At 36.7% G+C, this 18359-nt stretch overlaps 1 protein-coding gene and 1 non-coding gene across 3 annotated transcripts in view; one reads left to right on the plus strand and one right to left on the minus strand.

The window, feature by feature from the left end:
* Window positions 1–18359, plus strand: part of LOC134473830 (uncharacterized) — an 82232-nt gene that overhangs the window by 1402 nt on the left and 62471 nt on the right. For both annotated transcript variants that reach the window (XR_010044293.1, XM_063239507.1), the window contains exon 2: window positions 2305–2423. Coding sequence is in view for 1 of the 2 variants with exons in the window: in XM_063239507.1 (XP_063095577.1) it covers window positions 2406–2423 (18 nt within the window). In the remaining variant the exon portion in view is untranslated. The remainder of the gene's footprint in view (window positions 1–2304; window positions 2424–18359) is intronic.
* LOC111757990 (small nucleolar RNA SNORA11) lies at window positions 11462–11587 on the minus strand. The gene has a single exon (XR_002792242.1). It is a non-coding gene; the product is annotated as a small nucleolar RNA SNORA11 (small nucleolar RNA).

Consider the following 18359-nt stretch of genomic DNA (forward strand, 5'->3'; position numbering starts at 1 on the left):
AGCTTTTTTTTTGTAAATTTATTTCCTAAGTTTCTCACATGATTAAGGCTGCTAAAGGAATTCTGACCATCTGAAAAGAACCAAGGATGTATTTTGCAATTCCAAAGTCACTTCTTAAGAAAATTGTCAATGAATTCATAATGACCATAGTTTCCTGAACTCCCTTGTGTGCATAAACAAGATAACCAAATCCACAATATACTTCCTAACCCTACACTTTAAAGGCTGATGTGCTTAGTACATACTGGATCAGAGAAGCCAGATGGGGCATGTTTACGATAGCTGTACTGTAGCTATAGATTAACTAATTTTGTGCCTTTTCAGCTTCCACAAGTTCCATAAAAGTGAATACATAAATGTAAAAATAAGATTATTAAAGAAGATAGCTTTCTGGTGAAGATACAATACAGAAAAGGAAAAGGAAAAGGAAAAGAAAACATAGTGGCATAAATTAGACTTCCTGGTTGTTTTTTTTTTTAACTTTCTGTTTTTCAAATCCAGCTTCATTGTTTACTATCTGCAAGATCTTAAGCAAGTTAATTTTTTTTACCTATAAAATGGGAATACTAACATCTATATGATAGAAATATTGAGAACATTGAATGAGAAATTTATATAAAAACTTTCTATAGTCTCTTAGTAAATACCAAGTTAATACTCAAGTAAATACCACTTACTTTTAACCAAATTTAAGTTTCTTATTATCACTACTCTCTTAATGAAGTAAACTGAAAAATGATTTTTTTTCCGAGAGACCTCTTCTCTCACCACTGCATTAGACAGCTAACTTTATGCCTATGCCAAGGAAGCTTTAGATCTACTGTCTTAGTACTCTTCGGTTATATCATTTCTGTTCTAAATATGCTAGTTATTTATTTAGTACTTATTTGCTTTCATTGCAGTAATAAAGGCTACAGAACACTATGTTTCGATGGGGCTGGGGTTATCCATGTTTCAATAGCAGTCTCTTCATCCTTGCTGGAATGTAGAGCTTATGATCTAAGCAGTGTAACACACCTTTGCTCCAAAGCAAACATCCGATTGCCAATAGCCAGGTTGTTCCTCAGCATAGTAGAGCGACGACGTTGAATTGCATAATATGGCTTCAGCTGATGTAAGATGTTAGGTCTGAGAAGAGGGGGAGAGAGGGGAAGGAGTGGTGGAAGGAAGGAATGGAGTGGGGTGGAAAGAGTGGAGTGGCAGGAGTGGAAGGAAGGAATGGAGTGGAGTGGAGTGGACGGCCGTGAAAGGAGTGGGCGGCAGTGGCTGCAAAGATGAGAAGTATAAAATATAAGTCACCTTTATTTCGGGAATGCAGGGAGAGACCACCACCACCCCCCCCCCACCCCCCAGCGCAGCATCTCCACCCCGGGGCCAGCTGTCTCTCTCTGGAACATACTCTCAGGCTCTCTCTCTAACACATGGAGTAAGGCCCATAAGTAGCCTCTGTCTGGGTGGACCCCAAGGGGCATTAGGGATGCACAGGTAGCCCATTGGCACACGTTTGGCACCAGAAGCAGGTTCTTAGGGATGGGGGTATACGGTTACAGGTAAATCTCTAAGGGGCGGGGGAGGCAGGAGCTCTAATTTGGCTGAGGCTTCTCCTGGTTAAAGTGTCCTGTCTGGGCCAGCAACTCTTTCAAGGAGCTTCACTGAACCACACAAAACCAGATAGGTGACCTGTTGTTTTATATTCTTCATCATACTCAAGAAAGATAGAAAAAATAAGATAGGTAAAAAGGAAATATTATATTTGTAATACGAAAATTGTACTTTAAGAAAAACTGCAGCTTTACTCCTGCCTTGCAAGCAGGCAGTTGTGAGTTGGATCCCTGGTACCGATAAAAAGGAAAAAGACAAAAAAAAAAAAGAAAAACTGCAGCTTTATGACATAAAATATGAAACATTTTTTTGTTCCAGAAAAGATTGCTAAGGGCTATCTACAACAAGCCCCTGAAGTAGGCTCTAGGCCTATGCCTTTCACTTGCAAATTGCACTCCTTTCTACCCAGCTCCATTCTCAGAACAGTGCCCTATTAAGAGGACATATACAAAAGCACATATCAGCATTAAGCCCAGCAAATGCTTTGCATTTCACCAGATGGTCAAACCCTGTAGATTCTAGAGTATACATCCTAGATAACGCATTGGAACAACCTCCAGCCTTTATAAACATGCCCAGCTCAAGATCACAAAGTGCCTTTTTCCTCTTGAGGGTCTGCACTCCATTTTTTTCCACATGTACTTTCAAAAGTCTGCCTTAATTAATTACTGATGGATCTTGAATATCCTTTTTCTCTGACAGGCGTCAGCAAGCCTACAGTCATCCCCATGGGTTGAGTGAGCCAAGGTCCCCCATCTCTGCTTTGGGGACCTCCTTGGACCCTATCTGGTGACATTTCCTTGATGAGCCAGTGGCAGAAGGTAAGCCAGGCCTAGATTATGACTTTGGCAAGTTTTACATTTTTTTCTTCTTCACTTCCCCAACCTTTTGTCCTCTGATGCACTGCCTCTCTCTCTCCCTCACTCTGCCACCCACTTCCCTGCCTCCTCTGGATCTTTCTTTAGTTCCTTTTGTAAACTTTTGCAGCTTCAGGGAAGATCAGGCATGTTCCAGGTTGTATGGCTGTAGACTGTAGCTTCAGGTTTTTCCTTTTCAGTAGTCACAGGCTCCTGATCCCCTAGATATGAAATACTTGCCCTCTCTACAAGAAATGGGAAGAGGTGCAGAATGTACACCCTAGAATAGTAGCCTCATTAGACATCCCCTCAGGTCGACACACGCTGCTCCTGGATCAAATGGAACTAAACTTTGTAAATTATCTGGAGCTAGTCACTAAAAAATCTTTAGGTCTACAAAGTAGAAGCAGGGTCCCAGGTTCTATACTCTACAATAATTAGAGTTTTAATGGTCCAATGTTCATAAAAAACATAGATATCTTTATATTAAATTTTTCTTTGTCCAATGTTATAACTAACGTAAAGAAAGCTAGATTTATTAACAAAACAGAGAGGAACGTATGTACTTGTACACTAGCATCTCAAGACAAATAGAACTTAGAGAGAGCTCACCATTATTCTAATTTTAGTTTCTGTTTCCTGCTTGTTTAACGTGCTTGTAAGATTATATCTTGTAGACTTTTCTAGCTTCCAGTTAGGCTGATGCTCACGTGTACGATTATTACAAAAAATATTGTGTATATATTCCTGAAAACTCTGTAAATGTGTCGTCTGTATTACAAGACCTCTGTTCACAAATTAATGTGATGTCAGATTTAATGGCAAGCTGATAACAACGCTATCCTTCTAGGTCTGGTCTTTTAAAGGTCAGTCAGGATGAGACTTTTAGTTCTTGGCTGGGCAGGGTCAATGCTCTTTTTTCTGTGTGAAGTACCTATAAGAATATGGAACTTTGGTGCTTCTATAGCTCTTAAAAATAACAGTTTGAAGTTTGGGACTGGTGATTAGGGTAGAAAAAAATAAACATTGATAATAAGATAATGAAAATTATAATAATTAAATTGTACTTTTAGGAGAAACTCCAGATTCAGGACCCAAAGTTATTCAAGCTTGTTTTCTCTTCAAGGAAATAATTCCTAAGGGCCTTAAAGACAAAAAAAAAAAAAAAAAAAAAAAAACCAAAAAACCTTGGGTACTAGACTCTGGACCTGTGCCTTTCACCTGTAAATGGTGCTCCTCTACCAGCCTCCATCCTCAGGATAATATGCACTATTAAAAGGATAGCATATATCAGATTTTTTTTTTGTCTTTTTTTTTTTTTTATCGGTACCAGGGATCGAACTCACGACTGCCTGCTTGCAAGGCAGGTGCTTATGCCGCTGAGTTAAATCCCCAGCACCCATATCTCAGATTTAAACACGGTAAATGTTTTGCATTTTAACATAACCCACCAAATCAGCAAAATGATATGGATTTTAGAATATACATTCTAGATAACCCATCATAGGGATACCCCCAAACCTCCAACAATATATTCCACTTAAGGGCCTGCAGTCTTATTTCTAAGTGTGTACTTTTAGATTTCTGTCCCATAAATCCCATTGTGCTTCTCACTGATACATCTGGAAACTTCATTCTCTGTGTTGAAAGTTAGCAAAACTTTAACCCACTCACTGGGTGAGGTGAGTCAGTTTCCCATCTCTGCTTTAAACCTGTTTGGAGCCTGTCTAGTGATAAGATCTAACCAGCAGAGTTATTTTGTTTTCACAGGGCTCTTCGGGTGTCTTAGGACACTGAGGTTGAACTTTTTCTTTTCCATCAAAAGTTGTTGTGAATCATCTAAAGAACTATGTGAAATATAGTATAAATATAAAATTATGAGGTTTCGGTTGCTGAAATTCTTTATATTCTTTGCTACTCTCACATAATAGCTATGTACTTTCTAGTCTTGTTCTAAAGTGATTTACCTGCACAAATTGACATTGTCTTTTAGCAATATAATTTCCTCTAGAATTCCCTTTAATCCATAGTATATTGTTATCCTATCGCAAAGATAAATAATGTTTCCAAATCCTGTTTTTTTTTTAAAAAAAAAACCAAACTTTTTTATTTTAAGAACAATCATAAATGATTACAATTATTTTAGCATCTTTTTCTCTGAAATGTTAGTTTTTCAAAATTGGAAAATTTCTTCAAGCCATTAGCTCATTAGAACAATTGGCTAGCTTACTTTATTTATTTATTTATCTATTTATTTATTTTAAAGAGGATAAAACCAAGGGGGGAAAAAAAACAGAATAAAGCCAATCAAAACAAACCAGTATAAGTGATACAGGACTTCAAAACCTTACGAAATTAACAATAGATGCCATAATGCCTTTTGTTGTCTTCAAAATAGCAGCAGATACCTGCGAACATAGTAAAAATCAAACAGAACAGAATAGAAGAGAAACAATAAGAGCAAAACAGTGAATGCAATAAAGGGCTTCAACACAAGACAATAGTAAATCCAAAATGCCTATCAAAATGTCTTGCTATCTTTGAAATCACTGCTCATGCTATCAGATTTAACATAATCAAACAAAACAAAAGAGAATAAACGCAACCCAACAAAACAATGAAAATGATATGGATTTCAGACAGGGATTGCGTCCTGGTGAGGCCTGGTTTTCTCTCTCAGTAGCCCAGGAATTGTGCTGACTCATAGAGAGGGTTGGGTCTGGCTGTCCCCATCTCAGGCAGCAGCCTAAGCATGGCTTCTTTTCTAGGCAGGGATCACCTCTTGGTAATGCCTGGTTCTTTCCCCCAACTGTCCACAAATGGTGCTGACTCACAGAGAGAGGCTTGGGTATTGCTGTCCCCACATCTGGGAGCAACCCACATTTATTTACTTATTGTATTAGTTTTTGGTTTTGGTGATCAGGGTATTGTCTTGAAGTTCAGGCTGGTCTCAGACTCACAGACTACCCCAGGCTGGTGTCAAATTACAGCAACAATTCCTACCTTGGCCTCCCAAGTGCTGGAATTACAAGTTTCTGCCAACACACCTGGACTGATTAGCTTACTTTATAACCATCAGTATCACTTTATCTTTCCAAAGAATGGAGATCTTATAGCAGGAAGGCAGTTTTTTACTTAGTCCATTAATGTCAATTCCTGTTTTCCAGTCTATGCAGAAACCAATCTTTCTTTTTTTATTCAATTTTGTTGTGACATAAGCACATCTTTTTTGAATTGAGTTACTTATCTATATTATATGTAAGTATTAAAAACCAAACAAATACCTATGCCAGAAAACCAGTGTAAGGCCCCTTGGTTTCACATGCTTTGTTGGAACCACTGTAATTATCAGGAAAGTTTAGAATCTGATGGAAACAAACTAAGGGTTCCACAAACCATCCCCTTTATTATCCTGCCTCATCTTTCCTGTCTTACTTCCTATGAGCTGGCTTGTCTGATTCTGTATTCCAAGAGATAAGCAGGTAATTCATGGGTTAATACTTTAGACACAGAAACCATGGTGAAAATATTGTCCACTGTCATTAAGTAAACTGTCAGCAACTATTCATTGAAAGTGTGTGTGAATTATTTGTTGAACAGGTGTATAAGAACAAATGGAAATGGAAACAGGCAATATAGGAAGCTAAAAGATGGGAATAATGTTTTGCAGATATGCAGTATAATTATCTCATTTTATGTTTCCAGATATCTTATGCTTATTTCTGAACAATATATCATATTGCAGCTGTAGAAGTAGAGACAGTGTTTAGATGCTTCACCTAAAGTTATCGAACACATATTTAATGATACCAGTTTCCGAACGTGATCAGTAGAAGCAAGGTCATTCATGTATTTCTTTTCCTCATAACTAATATGAGGCTGACAAGTGAACGGTAACTTCCAAAGATGTCACTTTTGGTTGGGGCAAAAAGATAGATTTGTGCTTACTATTGGATAACCACCAGCAGTTATTCTACACTTTTTTTGAGAATCATGGTGTTGTTATTTACATTTTAAGAAAGTCATTTTATCATCTCCTGAGAAGTAAATATTGATTATTGTAAATCAGTCTTGATACTTATGTTTTTCTTACCAATTTTGGCTTAAGAAAGAGCTTATAACTCAATTCTAGCCAGCAAAATATGAGGGATGAGCTGGAAGCAGTGGTACCTTCCTGTAATTTCACCACTCTGGGGCTTAAGGCAGGAGATCACATGTCTGAGCCCAGCCTAGGCAGTGAGACTCTATCTCAAAAATAAAATGTAAAATAAAACATTGAGATGTAACTCAGTTCAAAGGCCCTGTTTTCTACCTCCAGGATGGGATGGGGGTGGAGAGAGCGAGAGAGAAAATACAAGGTACAGTTTGCTGGAGAATTTCTGGAGAAGTTTTGGCTTTTTTTAACTTTTTTTTTTGTTGTTGTTGTTGTTCTTGGAAAGAGGATACTGGGATAATGAATAACAAGCACTTAAAACACTTAGCAGGGTCTTTGGATTAGAGAGTCCGTTGAATTGAAAGAACAATGAAATTGGGACAGAAAATAATCTGGAAGGAAAAGAGATGTCATTTAGAGCATAAAATGATTAAGCATTTTGAAGGTGGCACAGTAACTTTTATTGATTAAATGAAGTACTTTAGATATGAAACTAAGAAAGTCTTAATCAGGAAAGGTAATCAATCATTTAAAAGTAAATACGTAAAAGGAATGAGTGGCTACGAAGTCCTCCATACTTCTGCTCCTAGACTTACACCTCACCAGGTCCTGACCTTCCATTACTCTGTGCATCCCTCCTCCCCGTCCCTAAAAGCTCTCAGCTCACTCATCAGTTTCTCCATTCCTTTCTTAAAATAAATGAAGACATTTTGCTTTTAATGCAGAATCTGCCTCTCTCCCCTCCCACACACACTCACACCCCTCACAAAAAAGAAAAATTATATGACGTTTTTCAACAGATAGTGGTGCCCTCATTTGGGGTAAAGGAATCTGACCACTGTCATCTTGGTCTGAGCAGATATCACTGTTAATTCTTTCCCCCTACTGTGTTGTTACACTTGCTGCAGATGTGTAGTCACAGGTTAATAAGGCCCAGTAAGCACAGCTATACCCTGTAATTCCCAATCATTGTTCAGCCCTGCTTTTGACAAACAACATGCAACTCCTTGTATGGGCCCAATGCCTATCCCAAGGGAGATAACTACAACTTCCTTGTGCTGAACTCTCCACCTGGGAAGTCCCTTTGTTACTTTTTCCGTCCAGGGTGCTCCTTTTTTATGTTCGTGACCCTATGAAAACCTTATAGCCCACATGAGAGTTAGCTGGTCTGGTCTCCAGCTCCAGAGCAGTCCCTCTCAGATTTGTTCAAAAATAAACCTGTCCTGTTGAGATTGTACCTCTGTTTTCATTTCTTTTGCCTAACATGGGGGACCTTAGAGGATGTTCTACATTGCAGAAATTCCACTGCATGGCTGGCCCTTAGAGAAGAAGTTGAAAATGCATGTGATGCAGTAATCCCAGTGACCAAGGTTACTGCAGCAGGAGTTTGCCACACTAATAAATTTCTGGAAGCTACTGGCCACCACTTTGAGTACCTCTTGTAACTGTAGAGGCCGAAGATAATTTGTATTATTCTCATGATGTCTCAACAAATTTAGTATTAAAATATTTATATTTCTTTTTTAAAAAAGTATATATATATTTGTTTTTGCAGACTCGGTAGATGTTCTTAGTGATTTGGAAACATGAAAGAGATTGACATCAGAGTGATGCCAATAAACTTAAATATAATCTTTAAAACCTTTGCTCTTAAGACACACACAAGGAAGAGACAACTACTGTGACCATCAGTTATGGTTTATTGAGCGTAGGAGGCATCAAGAGTTTGAAGGTAGGCAGGTGGGATGGTGATGGATGCAATCTGGGTCAGCATGCAGGCAGGCAAGGGAAAGTATGAAGCTTGACAGAAATGCAAAATGAAAATCAAAGAAACTGGGCATAATGGTGCACATCTGTAATCCAAGCACCTGGGAGGCTAAGGCTGGAGGATTGCATGGGAAAATAAAAGCCAGCCTAGGCTGCACAGTGAGTTCAAGATCTTACTACAGTAGTAAGATCTTGTCTCAAAAAAAGAGAACTTTTCAAAATGTATGCTTAAAATCCAATCTAGAAAACACTTAGAGGGGAATTGTGGGACCCACATATAGATGTGATGTCGCTTAGATCCATGCACGCTCTTTTCTCTAGCAGAAAAATCAGCATTCATAGGATATCACAGGATTCTCACTATGTGTGTTCTCTGTGGTCTGATACGTCTTCTGATGACACAATGATCTAAAATGAGTGAGTTTATTTCAAGTTTTCCTGTAAATACCCAAGAGGTCCCTGGTGTTGTTCTCTTTCAGTCTCCCTCAAATCCTGCAAGCTGGAAAAACAGAGTGGTTGCAGTTTTCAATCTAGAGTGGTCACTATAAATAAACAATTGTTTTTTCTAAGCATTGCCATAGGAATATCATAATATCCTACTGTACATTATATGAATGATATTCATAAATATTAAAAAACAAGCCTAACAAACAGGCTTTTCTTTGATGACTCGAGAAACACATTGTTACATTTTTGGCACTTGAGGAAAAAAATTACTGAATATTTTATACTCAGTTGAGTTTGAAGTCATAATCAGGGAGGAAATAAGGATTACAACCAGAAAAAATAAAATAAAATAGAAGAACATGGAGAGAATCAATAAAATAAAAAGTTTATTGTTCGAAAAACTCAACAGAGTTGATAATCCTTTAGCTAGATTAAGAGAGAAAAATATTCAAATACTAAAACAATAAAAGGGGGAACTACTGTGCAGTCATAAAAGTCTTCTAAGAAAATACTACGAACAGCTATATGTCACCAAGTGGGATAACTCAGATAAAAAGGATAAATTCATAGAAATCTACAAACTAATTTAAGATGAAAGAGAAAAATAACAAGTAAGGAGATTTGACTCACCAGTCAAAAACTTCCCAACAAAGAAAAAACAGGGCCAAATGACTTCTTCAGTGATTTCTAACAAATACTAAAAGAATTAACGTTTATCCTTCTCAAATTTTTTTCAGAAGAAGCTAGAACACTTTCTTACTCGCCTATGAAACCAGCATTATCCTAATAACAAAAGCAGACAAAGACATGAGAAGAAAACTATAAACCAATACTCCTTATGAACATAAATGCAAAAATCATCACCAAAATGCTGAAAAATTAAGTTCAGAAGCATACTTTAAAATGCGCTATATACCATGATCAAGTAGGACTTATCCCAAAATTGAAACTGTGGTTCAACACATGAAAATCAGTTGATTTAATACAGTATGTTGATAGAAGAAAAATATGATAACCTTGATATCAAAAAAGCAAGAAATAAGAACTCAATTCTAAGGTAAAAGTGTTTAAATAGACATTCCTCTTTAAAAAATATGTAAATGATCAATAAATGCATGAAAAATTCTAATCAAAACCACAAGAAAGTATCACTCATACCTAACAGCAGCACTGTTATCAAAAGAAAAAAACTAATATTAGTGAAGACATGAGAAAATAAAAGCCCTAGTTAAATGGTACAGTCATTGTGAAATGCAATTTGGTGATTCCTCAGAAAGTTAAACATATTTATCACCCAGTAAGTCCATTGTTTGTTATATATTCCCAAATAGTAAACAACAATTTAAACAGATACCAGTGTTTACAAAAGCATTATTCACAGGAGCTAAAAAGGCAGAAACAACCCAAGTATTCATCAGCAGATAAATGGGTAGACAAAAAGTGGTATATACATACATTAGAATATTATTCAGCCGTAAAAAACCTGATACATGCTATAACACAGATGAACCTTGAAAATATTGTGCCATGTGAAATAAGCCAGGCACAAAGGACAAATAATATAGGGTATGACTTATATGAAGTACTTAGAATAGGTAAATTCATACTAACAGTAGATTAGAGGGTACCATGGGCTGGGAGGAGGGAGAAATTGGTGCAGGTGAAGGATGCCAGCATTTAAAAATAAATGAAGGCTTTCTTGATTGTTAATGTTTGGACTGAAGGCTACAGTAGGATTTTGGCCCTCAGATGAAACTGAGGTGATATGGTATCTGTTCTTGGCATAAGCAATAACTTGAATAACCAAGGTTAAACAAAATATTAAGTGTCACAGGACAGAGGAGGGGCAGGAAATGTGAAGTGATAAGGGTTAGTCTGCTCAGCCTGGCTGTGTTAGATAGCGTAATACAGCAGAGTAACCCAAGGCACATTGCTGAGGTAGGAAGTTTCGTTTCACTCATCTCGCCTCTTTTTGGCTCTGCTCTTTCTAGAGGCTCCAGCCTTTCCTTACTCCCTTAAACTTCACAACTTATAAATTAACGACAGGAAGGCCCCTGTGTTGGGGTGACAAGGCTGCGTAGGGTTAAGGATGGTTTTATTCAGGGATAAGTGAATTTGTGTTGGAGAAAGAAACTAAGTAGATGGTAAGTTCTATCACCCATAAATGGGTGGAACTGTGATGTCCCCTGGGTTGTTTTTGCTTCCCTGTTGTGATGACAAACCTGACTTTCATAATTTAAAAAAACTCAGCAAAATATACATAAGCAAATAACAAAAAGAATGTGTTAATTTTTTTCCTAGCATTTCAGTCTTTTTCTTTCTAATTCTCTTCAGTGAGTCCTGCTTCGATTGTTTGGCAGTGTTTTTTTAAACTATTTTAAAACTGTTGTGAATTGATCAAAGTTTAATGTTTCCCATTACTATGGCTTTACGGTGGGAGGTTGAAGAAGCAAGAATTTTTTCAATTTTTTTAATTGATCAAAAATAGAAATTCAAAGTCTTTACTTCTAGGGCTACCACAGATCACCCATGGAACACACTGGACAGGCTCCAAATGTCCACCTCTGCCACTGAATGCGTACTGAACCTTGTCCGCTGGTACTATGCAGGAGCTATATGGAAGTGTATGGAGTACACGTGTAGGACATTTGCTCAAAGAGAAGTTACGAGTTCTGTGCCCCTTGTCACAGTGACTCTAGATTCCTATTGGGTGTATCATAAACAAAGCCTTTCTTCAGGCCACTTTCTCCGAGCGCACCCCACTACAGACTTTTTACATTCTTGTGCATTATACAAATATACCATGAAGTATATCACGAGGTAATGAACATTTCAACTGCCTAAAACTTTAAATATTAGCCCAATACTGACTTATGGTCCCCTTCCTCTCTCTTTAAAGTCAAAATTCTCACCCCTAATATTTCTTTAAATGTCACATGTCTCTGCTTATGGACAAGAAAAGCCCTCTGCTTTTAAGGGTTCATGTAATTATATTGGGTCCACAAAAATAATTCAATATAATTTTCCCCATTTCAGATCTTTAATCTTAATCCTTTTTCCGTGTAAGGAAATATACCCATAGGCTCCAAGGGTTGAGACATAGACATTGTTGGGGAGGCCATCGTTCTGTCCACCACACTATGTGTACAAAAATAAACTGTAACTCTATCATAGAATTGAATATAAAGCTGAGTGTGTTGGCACGAGCCTATGATTCCAGCTACTTGGGAGGCTGAGGCAAAAAATCATGCCTGAGCAACTTAGCAAGACTCCAGCTCAAAAAAAAAAAAAAAAACCAAATATAAAACCAAAAATTATAAATTTCTCAAATATATAGAATAAAATAATTGAGTCTTAAATAAATTAAGTCTTAAATAAAGCTTAAATTGGCTATATATAGCTGCAATAAAGTTACTCTTTTTTTCCTTTAATAACTTAAGAGTCTCTTCTGAGGAGACAAGACTATGCAAGATATTCTGGGTCTCTTTACACTTTTGGTTACTATCTTTGGCACCCATAAGTAATTCTTTGCTCATTTGTTTGCTTTTGTTTTCTGAGACACTGTCTCACTTTGTAGTGCAGATTGGCTCTGAACTCGTTATGTAGCCTAAGATTGCCTTAAACTCTTGGCAGTCCTCCTGCCTCAGCCTCCTGAGCATAAGTCATTCTTCAATGCAACAAATATTATTGTATGTTTTTCCCTAAAGGTGATTTTTAGTTTGCATTATATATTCTATGCTTAGTGACTGAAATTCTATCATACGTAAGAGCTTCATTTCTCCCTCATGTATTTATTTGTTCAGTTAGGTATTTTTGTCAATTTGAACTCATAGACTCAATGAACTATGTATCTTGTTAATGTAATTATTTTATTGTCCAAACTGCCCCAGATTTGGGCATTTGGAACTCCTCTAAGTTGGCTCCTGTGTCTCTTAGACAGGGTCCCCATCCTTCTGTGAATATTCCTTCACCTGACACAAGAATATATTTCAAACCCATATTCTTGCTGCCTCAGGCTTCCTGGCATTAGCATTTTGCCAGGATCTGTTGAAACCATTTGTATGTAATAGGGGTGGAGGTGGGTGTGTATTTTCTGCCTTTCCCCATTTTTCTACTGAGTATTTTGTCCTGTCCTCCCCCCACCTCCAATAGGCTCTATTTAAATTGCCCAGACTGGCTTCAAACTGATGATCCTCCTGCCTCAAGTGGTTGGGACTACTGACATGTGACACTGTGCCCAGCCATCTCTCAATTCTTTTTTTTTTTTTTTTTTTTTTTTTTTTTGTCTTTTTCATTTTTTTATCGGTACCAGGGATCGAACTCACGACTGCCTGCTTGCAAGGCAGGTGTTTATGCCGCTGAGCTAAATCCCCAGCCCCCATCTCTCAATTCTTAAGAGTTATTTTTATACATTGAATATACCAGCTCTCTTATCGTGATATATTGAAGATATTTCCTGCCAGCTTATCAATTGTTTATGATGTTTGTTCTATGCAATTTTCTTTTTTTTTCCATGCAATTTTCTTACATTGCTAGTTTCATTAGTCTTGATCACTTGTTGAATTTTATTAATAACCTTTGCCAACTGCTAATTCTTCCAAAGACTAACAAAGTATTCTACTAATTAAACTTTACCAAGTTTATTGTTTGTTGTAGTAAGAGAGTTGCTCTCTTCACAGGATCTTGAGACTATCTCAGAATAGGGAGTTAAGGGGGAATTATTTGTAAGGCTTGAGGGTTCTAGCTTTAAAATAGGTTGTTCATTGTGCAGCTTAGGGACCTGGTTGGGACTGGACAAACTTCAGAACGGCACAAAGTTTAAGATTATTGGGTCTGGTGAACCAAACTCAAGGGGCAATCACTTGAAAAACCTAGTTGAATAATGAATTATTCTGATAAAGGGACTGTTTATTCTGATGAGGCTACCTGACTAGTTTCCATTTATAAAAAGATTTTCAGAAAGTTCCCTAAATCAGAAATAATTCTTAAATTTTTGTAATTTTACCTCAGTAGGTAAAAATTTATTGGAATGGTAATGTCAAGCTGTGAGGCTTTAGGTAGTTTCAGTTCTTATATTCTTCATTCAATTCATCGCTTCTTTTCAAGCCATCTCTTTCTATTTTGATATGTAAGCTCTGGTTCTGCATTCTTTTGACATTCCTTTCCTATAACAGGGCACATGGAGGATATATTTATAAGTGTATGAACATTAAATCCTTTCTTCCGCTCTTGCATATAAATGATAATGAATTTCACTTCAGATTCTTGGATCATGGAGCTTTTCTCTCAAATGCCTGTAAGCATTGTTGCACTATCATGTAGCTTCCAGTGTTGCAGATTGGAAGTCTTATGCTAATGTGATTTTTTTCTTTTTTTAAAAACGTGGCCACAAATTTCCTACTGATGGTAATTATAAATTGTCTATGGGCTTCTTTCCATTTATTTTCTGCACAAATTTTAAAATTTCCCCATGTTCTTCTGGATAGTTCTGATGATAATTCTTATATTTTCAATAGTTGCTATGTGCAATTAACAATTATGTGACTATTGGTATGACTCAATTTAAAAACATTTCTAATGTCCTAGAAAAAGATCTTTCGTGCCCAACATTCCTTGTTTCCTCCTCTAGCCTCAGTTACTCAGTAATCACATTATATCTCTGTGGATTTGTTAAAACCATTTGCGTGTGTGCGTGCGTGTGTGTGTGTGTGTGTGTGTGTGTGTGCGCGTGCAAGTGCTCACGTGTACATGTATGTGAATGCTATTCCAGAGTACTGGTTTAAAAACATCAACAGAAGATTCTTTCTATTACTGAAACTTTGAAACCAGTGTGTAATACAATAACTAAATCTATTGAAAAGCTTATGAAAAATACTGTTTATCTTTGGAATTCAGAAATCTAGTAGGCTATAGATTCCTGGTTCACAGAAAACACATTTGCTCAAAAATTTCAAGAGTTCCTTAAATGCAGGAAAGTTTTATTTGATTATCTTACAATTGAAGATTTCTGTCCCTTTCTTTCCTACACAACATCTACCCTTTATTTTTAATTTTTAATTTATTACTTTTATTTCTTTTTATCTTATGTTGTAAGATATTTCCTTTATTATTCTTCCAAATAATGTTTTTCTGATAGTGTTTTTTCTTCAGGCTTTTCACTGGTAGTAGTGTAAAACAGTCTACCTCTCACAGGACTGCAGGGAGCAAGCAGGCAGATACGCTATGAATCTTCTGCATCAACTCAGTTCAGCAAGCTGCATCCTGCCCAGTGCTCATATGACTCCACCACAGACAGACCTGATTGCCTCCAGATTAGGGTTTTCTCAACACAAACACTCCATGCCTGTTCTAGGACATGTAGAGAATTTAGGACAGTGCTCAATAGACCCCTGGTTAATATAAAACTTAGCATCTTTTCTACCGATTTTCTCGTAAATAAATTCCTGTTCCTTCAATCTCACACTTTGCAGTTTCACACTCCTGAACTTGCTCTGAAGGAAACAGAGCAGGGGGCAGTTTTCCAGCCCTGTCTCTGAGGCATTTCCAAAAGTATCTGTGCGGCAAATGTTGAATGGGTTTTTATAGCAGCCTTTACTTTTCTGTAGCACTTATTACAGTCAGAAGTTAAGCTCCTTGAAGGCAGGGATTTTTATCAGTTTCAGTAATTATTATTTTGCCAATGCCTAGAACAATGCCTGACACATAATAGGACCTCAATAAACATAAGTCAGTAAATTTATGATTGTATATATATTTCTTTGCCATTAGATCAGTAATTCCACAGTCAGAGGGATCTTCCACACTCTTTACTTTGTATCTCCTGTGCCTAACATAATACCTGCCTCATAAAAATAGTCGCATAACATTTAATAAGCTAGTGACTGTTTGCATAAATCAAATAAAGTAAAATCCATGAAACTAAGATTCAAGTTAAAAAAAAAACTATTACATATTTTCTTTCAAGACCCCCTTGAACCTAGATGTGGTGGACATCTGTAATCTCAGTGCTCTGGGAGGTAGAAGGATCACAATTTTGAGGCCAGACTGAGCAATTTAGAGTTGTAGTTAAGACCCAATCTCAAAATAAAAAGTTAAAAAAAAAGAAGGACTGAAGATATAGCTCAGTGTGTCAGTCCCAGGTTCAGGTCTCAGAACTAAAAAAACAAAGACTCATTTGAAGAAAAACTTCACATAACCTTTTCATATCATGTCCTCTCAATTTATAGGACTGCTTATCTTAACAATGCATACTCAAAATACCCAGTTCAGTCTTATCTATACAGAGAATATCGCTTTCTTTCTTAGATAAAATAGGTAGGAATGTACATGTTTTTCTCTTCTTTCCTTTTTTTGTAAACTGGTGTTGGCTTTTAAACTTTTATTGATGATTTAAAATTTAAAAAAATAAAAATGCTAATGAGCAACAAGAAATATTACCAGTTATCAGAGACCGAAGCTGCCTGGAAGTACATAAAATTCAGCTCATGGAAAATGACACAATACGGTTAACTGGCATGTATATTTGGTTGATACATATTCCATGATCATAACTTTTCTAAAATTAAATGTGAATGATAACAATTTGGAACTTAATGCTAAGGCTGAGCCCCTTTTATCAAATTTGAGCTATAAAATTACTTACCACCTTTTATCTCACTGTTCTAACCCACTAAGGGCTTACTTTGTACAACTTATTTTCTTAATGGATCCTTCATGAAAAACATCACCCAAAATGTGTGCCATAAAAATGAGTGAAGCATAAAGGTGAATAAAAATAATAAAATTAGGAATACAGAAATGACTCAGAAGATGGAAACCGTGATTCAGGATGAATAAATGAAAGAGAGAAAGAAGCATCTTCTAGGGTGAAGTTGTTAGGTCTCAGAAAAGACAAAACTCATTCAGCATGAGTAAGAAAGGGGTTACAACTTTCATGCAGGTATGTTTTGGGATGTGAGCAAAGTTGGAAGAGACATTCTAACTGGAATGAGAAGGAAGATGGGTATTCCAGGGTTAGCACATTAGAGTCTCCTACATTAGAAAGGAGAAAAGATAGAATGTAAGGTTATTTTCATGGGTGACTTGCTGTCAAATAGGTCATATTTATGATACTAGGGTTTCAATCCCAGATGATAGAACTGTAAAAAAGCTTCAAGTGACCATTGAAGTCATTTTCCAGTGTTGCATCTCTGAAACATTCCATAGGTATACAGAGTAACTAAATATAAATTTTAAAAGAGAGACATGCTGCAAACTCTTGTAGAAACCTATAAGTATATCCAGTCCTCTGTGTCAGTCTCCATTTCCAGAGAAGTGAGCTTTTTAAAAATGTTTTGAATTCTTGATTTTCTTACCCTTCCATTACCACCATCCTTGCCATCTTTCACGAAGACCCTTCAGGTAACTTCCTAAATGGTATCTCTGTATCCAGGTGTTCCTCTTTTCGACATACCCTCCATCCTACTCGTACTCACATTTCTTAGTTAATGACATTATCATATAGTTCTCTTATTCACAAACATTTGATGGCATGCCACTGCTTATATTTTAAAATAAAAATGCTTCAATACTTGATATAGCATTCTAACCTATCCATTCTTTCAGCTTCTTTCAATAACCAACTAACACTCATTACTACACTAAAATGGGAAATCTTTTTTTCCCACAGGGTCTCATTATACAGTTCAGGCTTGCCTTGAACTCACTATGTAGCGTAGGCTGATTTCAAACTCAGTGATCCTCCTGCTTCAGTTTTCTGAGTCCTGAATTACAGGTGTGTGCCACCATTCCTGGCTCAGGCAATACTTTTTGAATATAAGGTATTTCCTGTTTGCTGTTTGTTTGTTTTTGGTACTGGGAACTGAACTCAGGACCTGGACTTCCTTACAGGAAGGCACTTATGCAGCTAAGCTAAATCCCAGGCTATTTCCTGTTCTCAAGGCATTACAACTCCTTCCACCAAAAATATTCTCTACCAACTCTTTCTTTGGCCATTTGCTTTTGAAAATTTTGCCATTTTTATCACAGCATCTTACATGTCATCTCTTGTGTGAAAGTTTATGTGATCCCCATTCTCAAAAGGAACTGTTATTTACCTATGTGAATTTTTTTGTTGTTTTTCATACCAGGGATTGAACTCAGAACTTCGTGCTTGAGCCACTGAGCTAAATCCTTGACCCCCTTTATGAATTTAAATGAGACAAAAACTCAGATTCTTGGTTTGAATAAGGAATGCAACAGAATCATGGCTTTGTTTCTCTTTTATACATGAAGGGAAAAGGGGATCACAATGAATAAACCTCTTAAGCATTTATACTTTTGGGAAAATAGAGGTATAAATGTTACAAACATTTATATTGACATAAATATAAATGTTATAACTCGAGCAAGAAATTATTGTATAAGTCTACCCATCACAATACAGATGGCTAGTAATTATAAGGTTCTTTTCATAGAAAAGACAACTTAGAAATAGAAAACAGTGTACTTTTTACCTAATTTGCTGCATTAGACAAAAGAATAAGGACACTAAT

The sequence above is a fragment of the Cavia porcellus genome, unplaced genomic scaffold, assembly GCF_034190915.1.
Source record: "Cavia porcellus strain 051 isolate PalLab524CR breed Dunkin Hartley unplaced genomic scaffold, mCavPor4.1 scaffold_28, whole genome shotgun sequence".
In the NCBI taxonomy this organism is placed as follows: domain Eukaryota; kingdom Metazoa; phylum Chordata; class Mammalia; order Rodentia; family Caviidae; genus Cavia; species Cavia porcellus.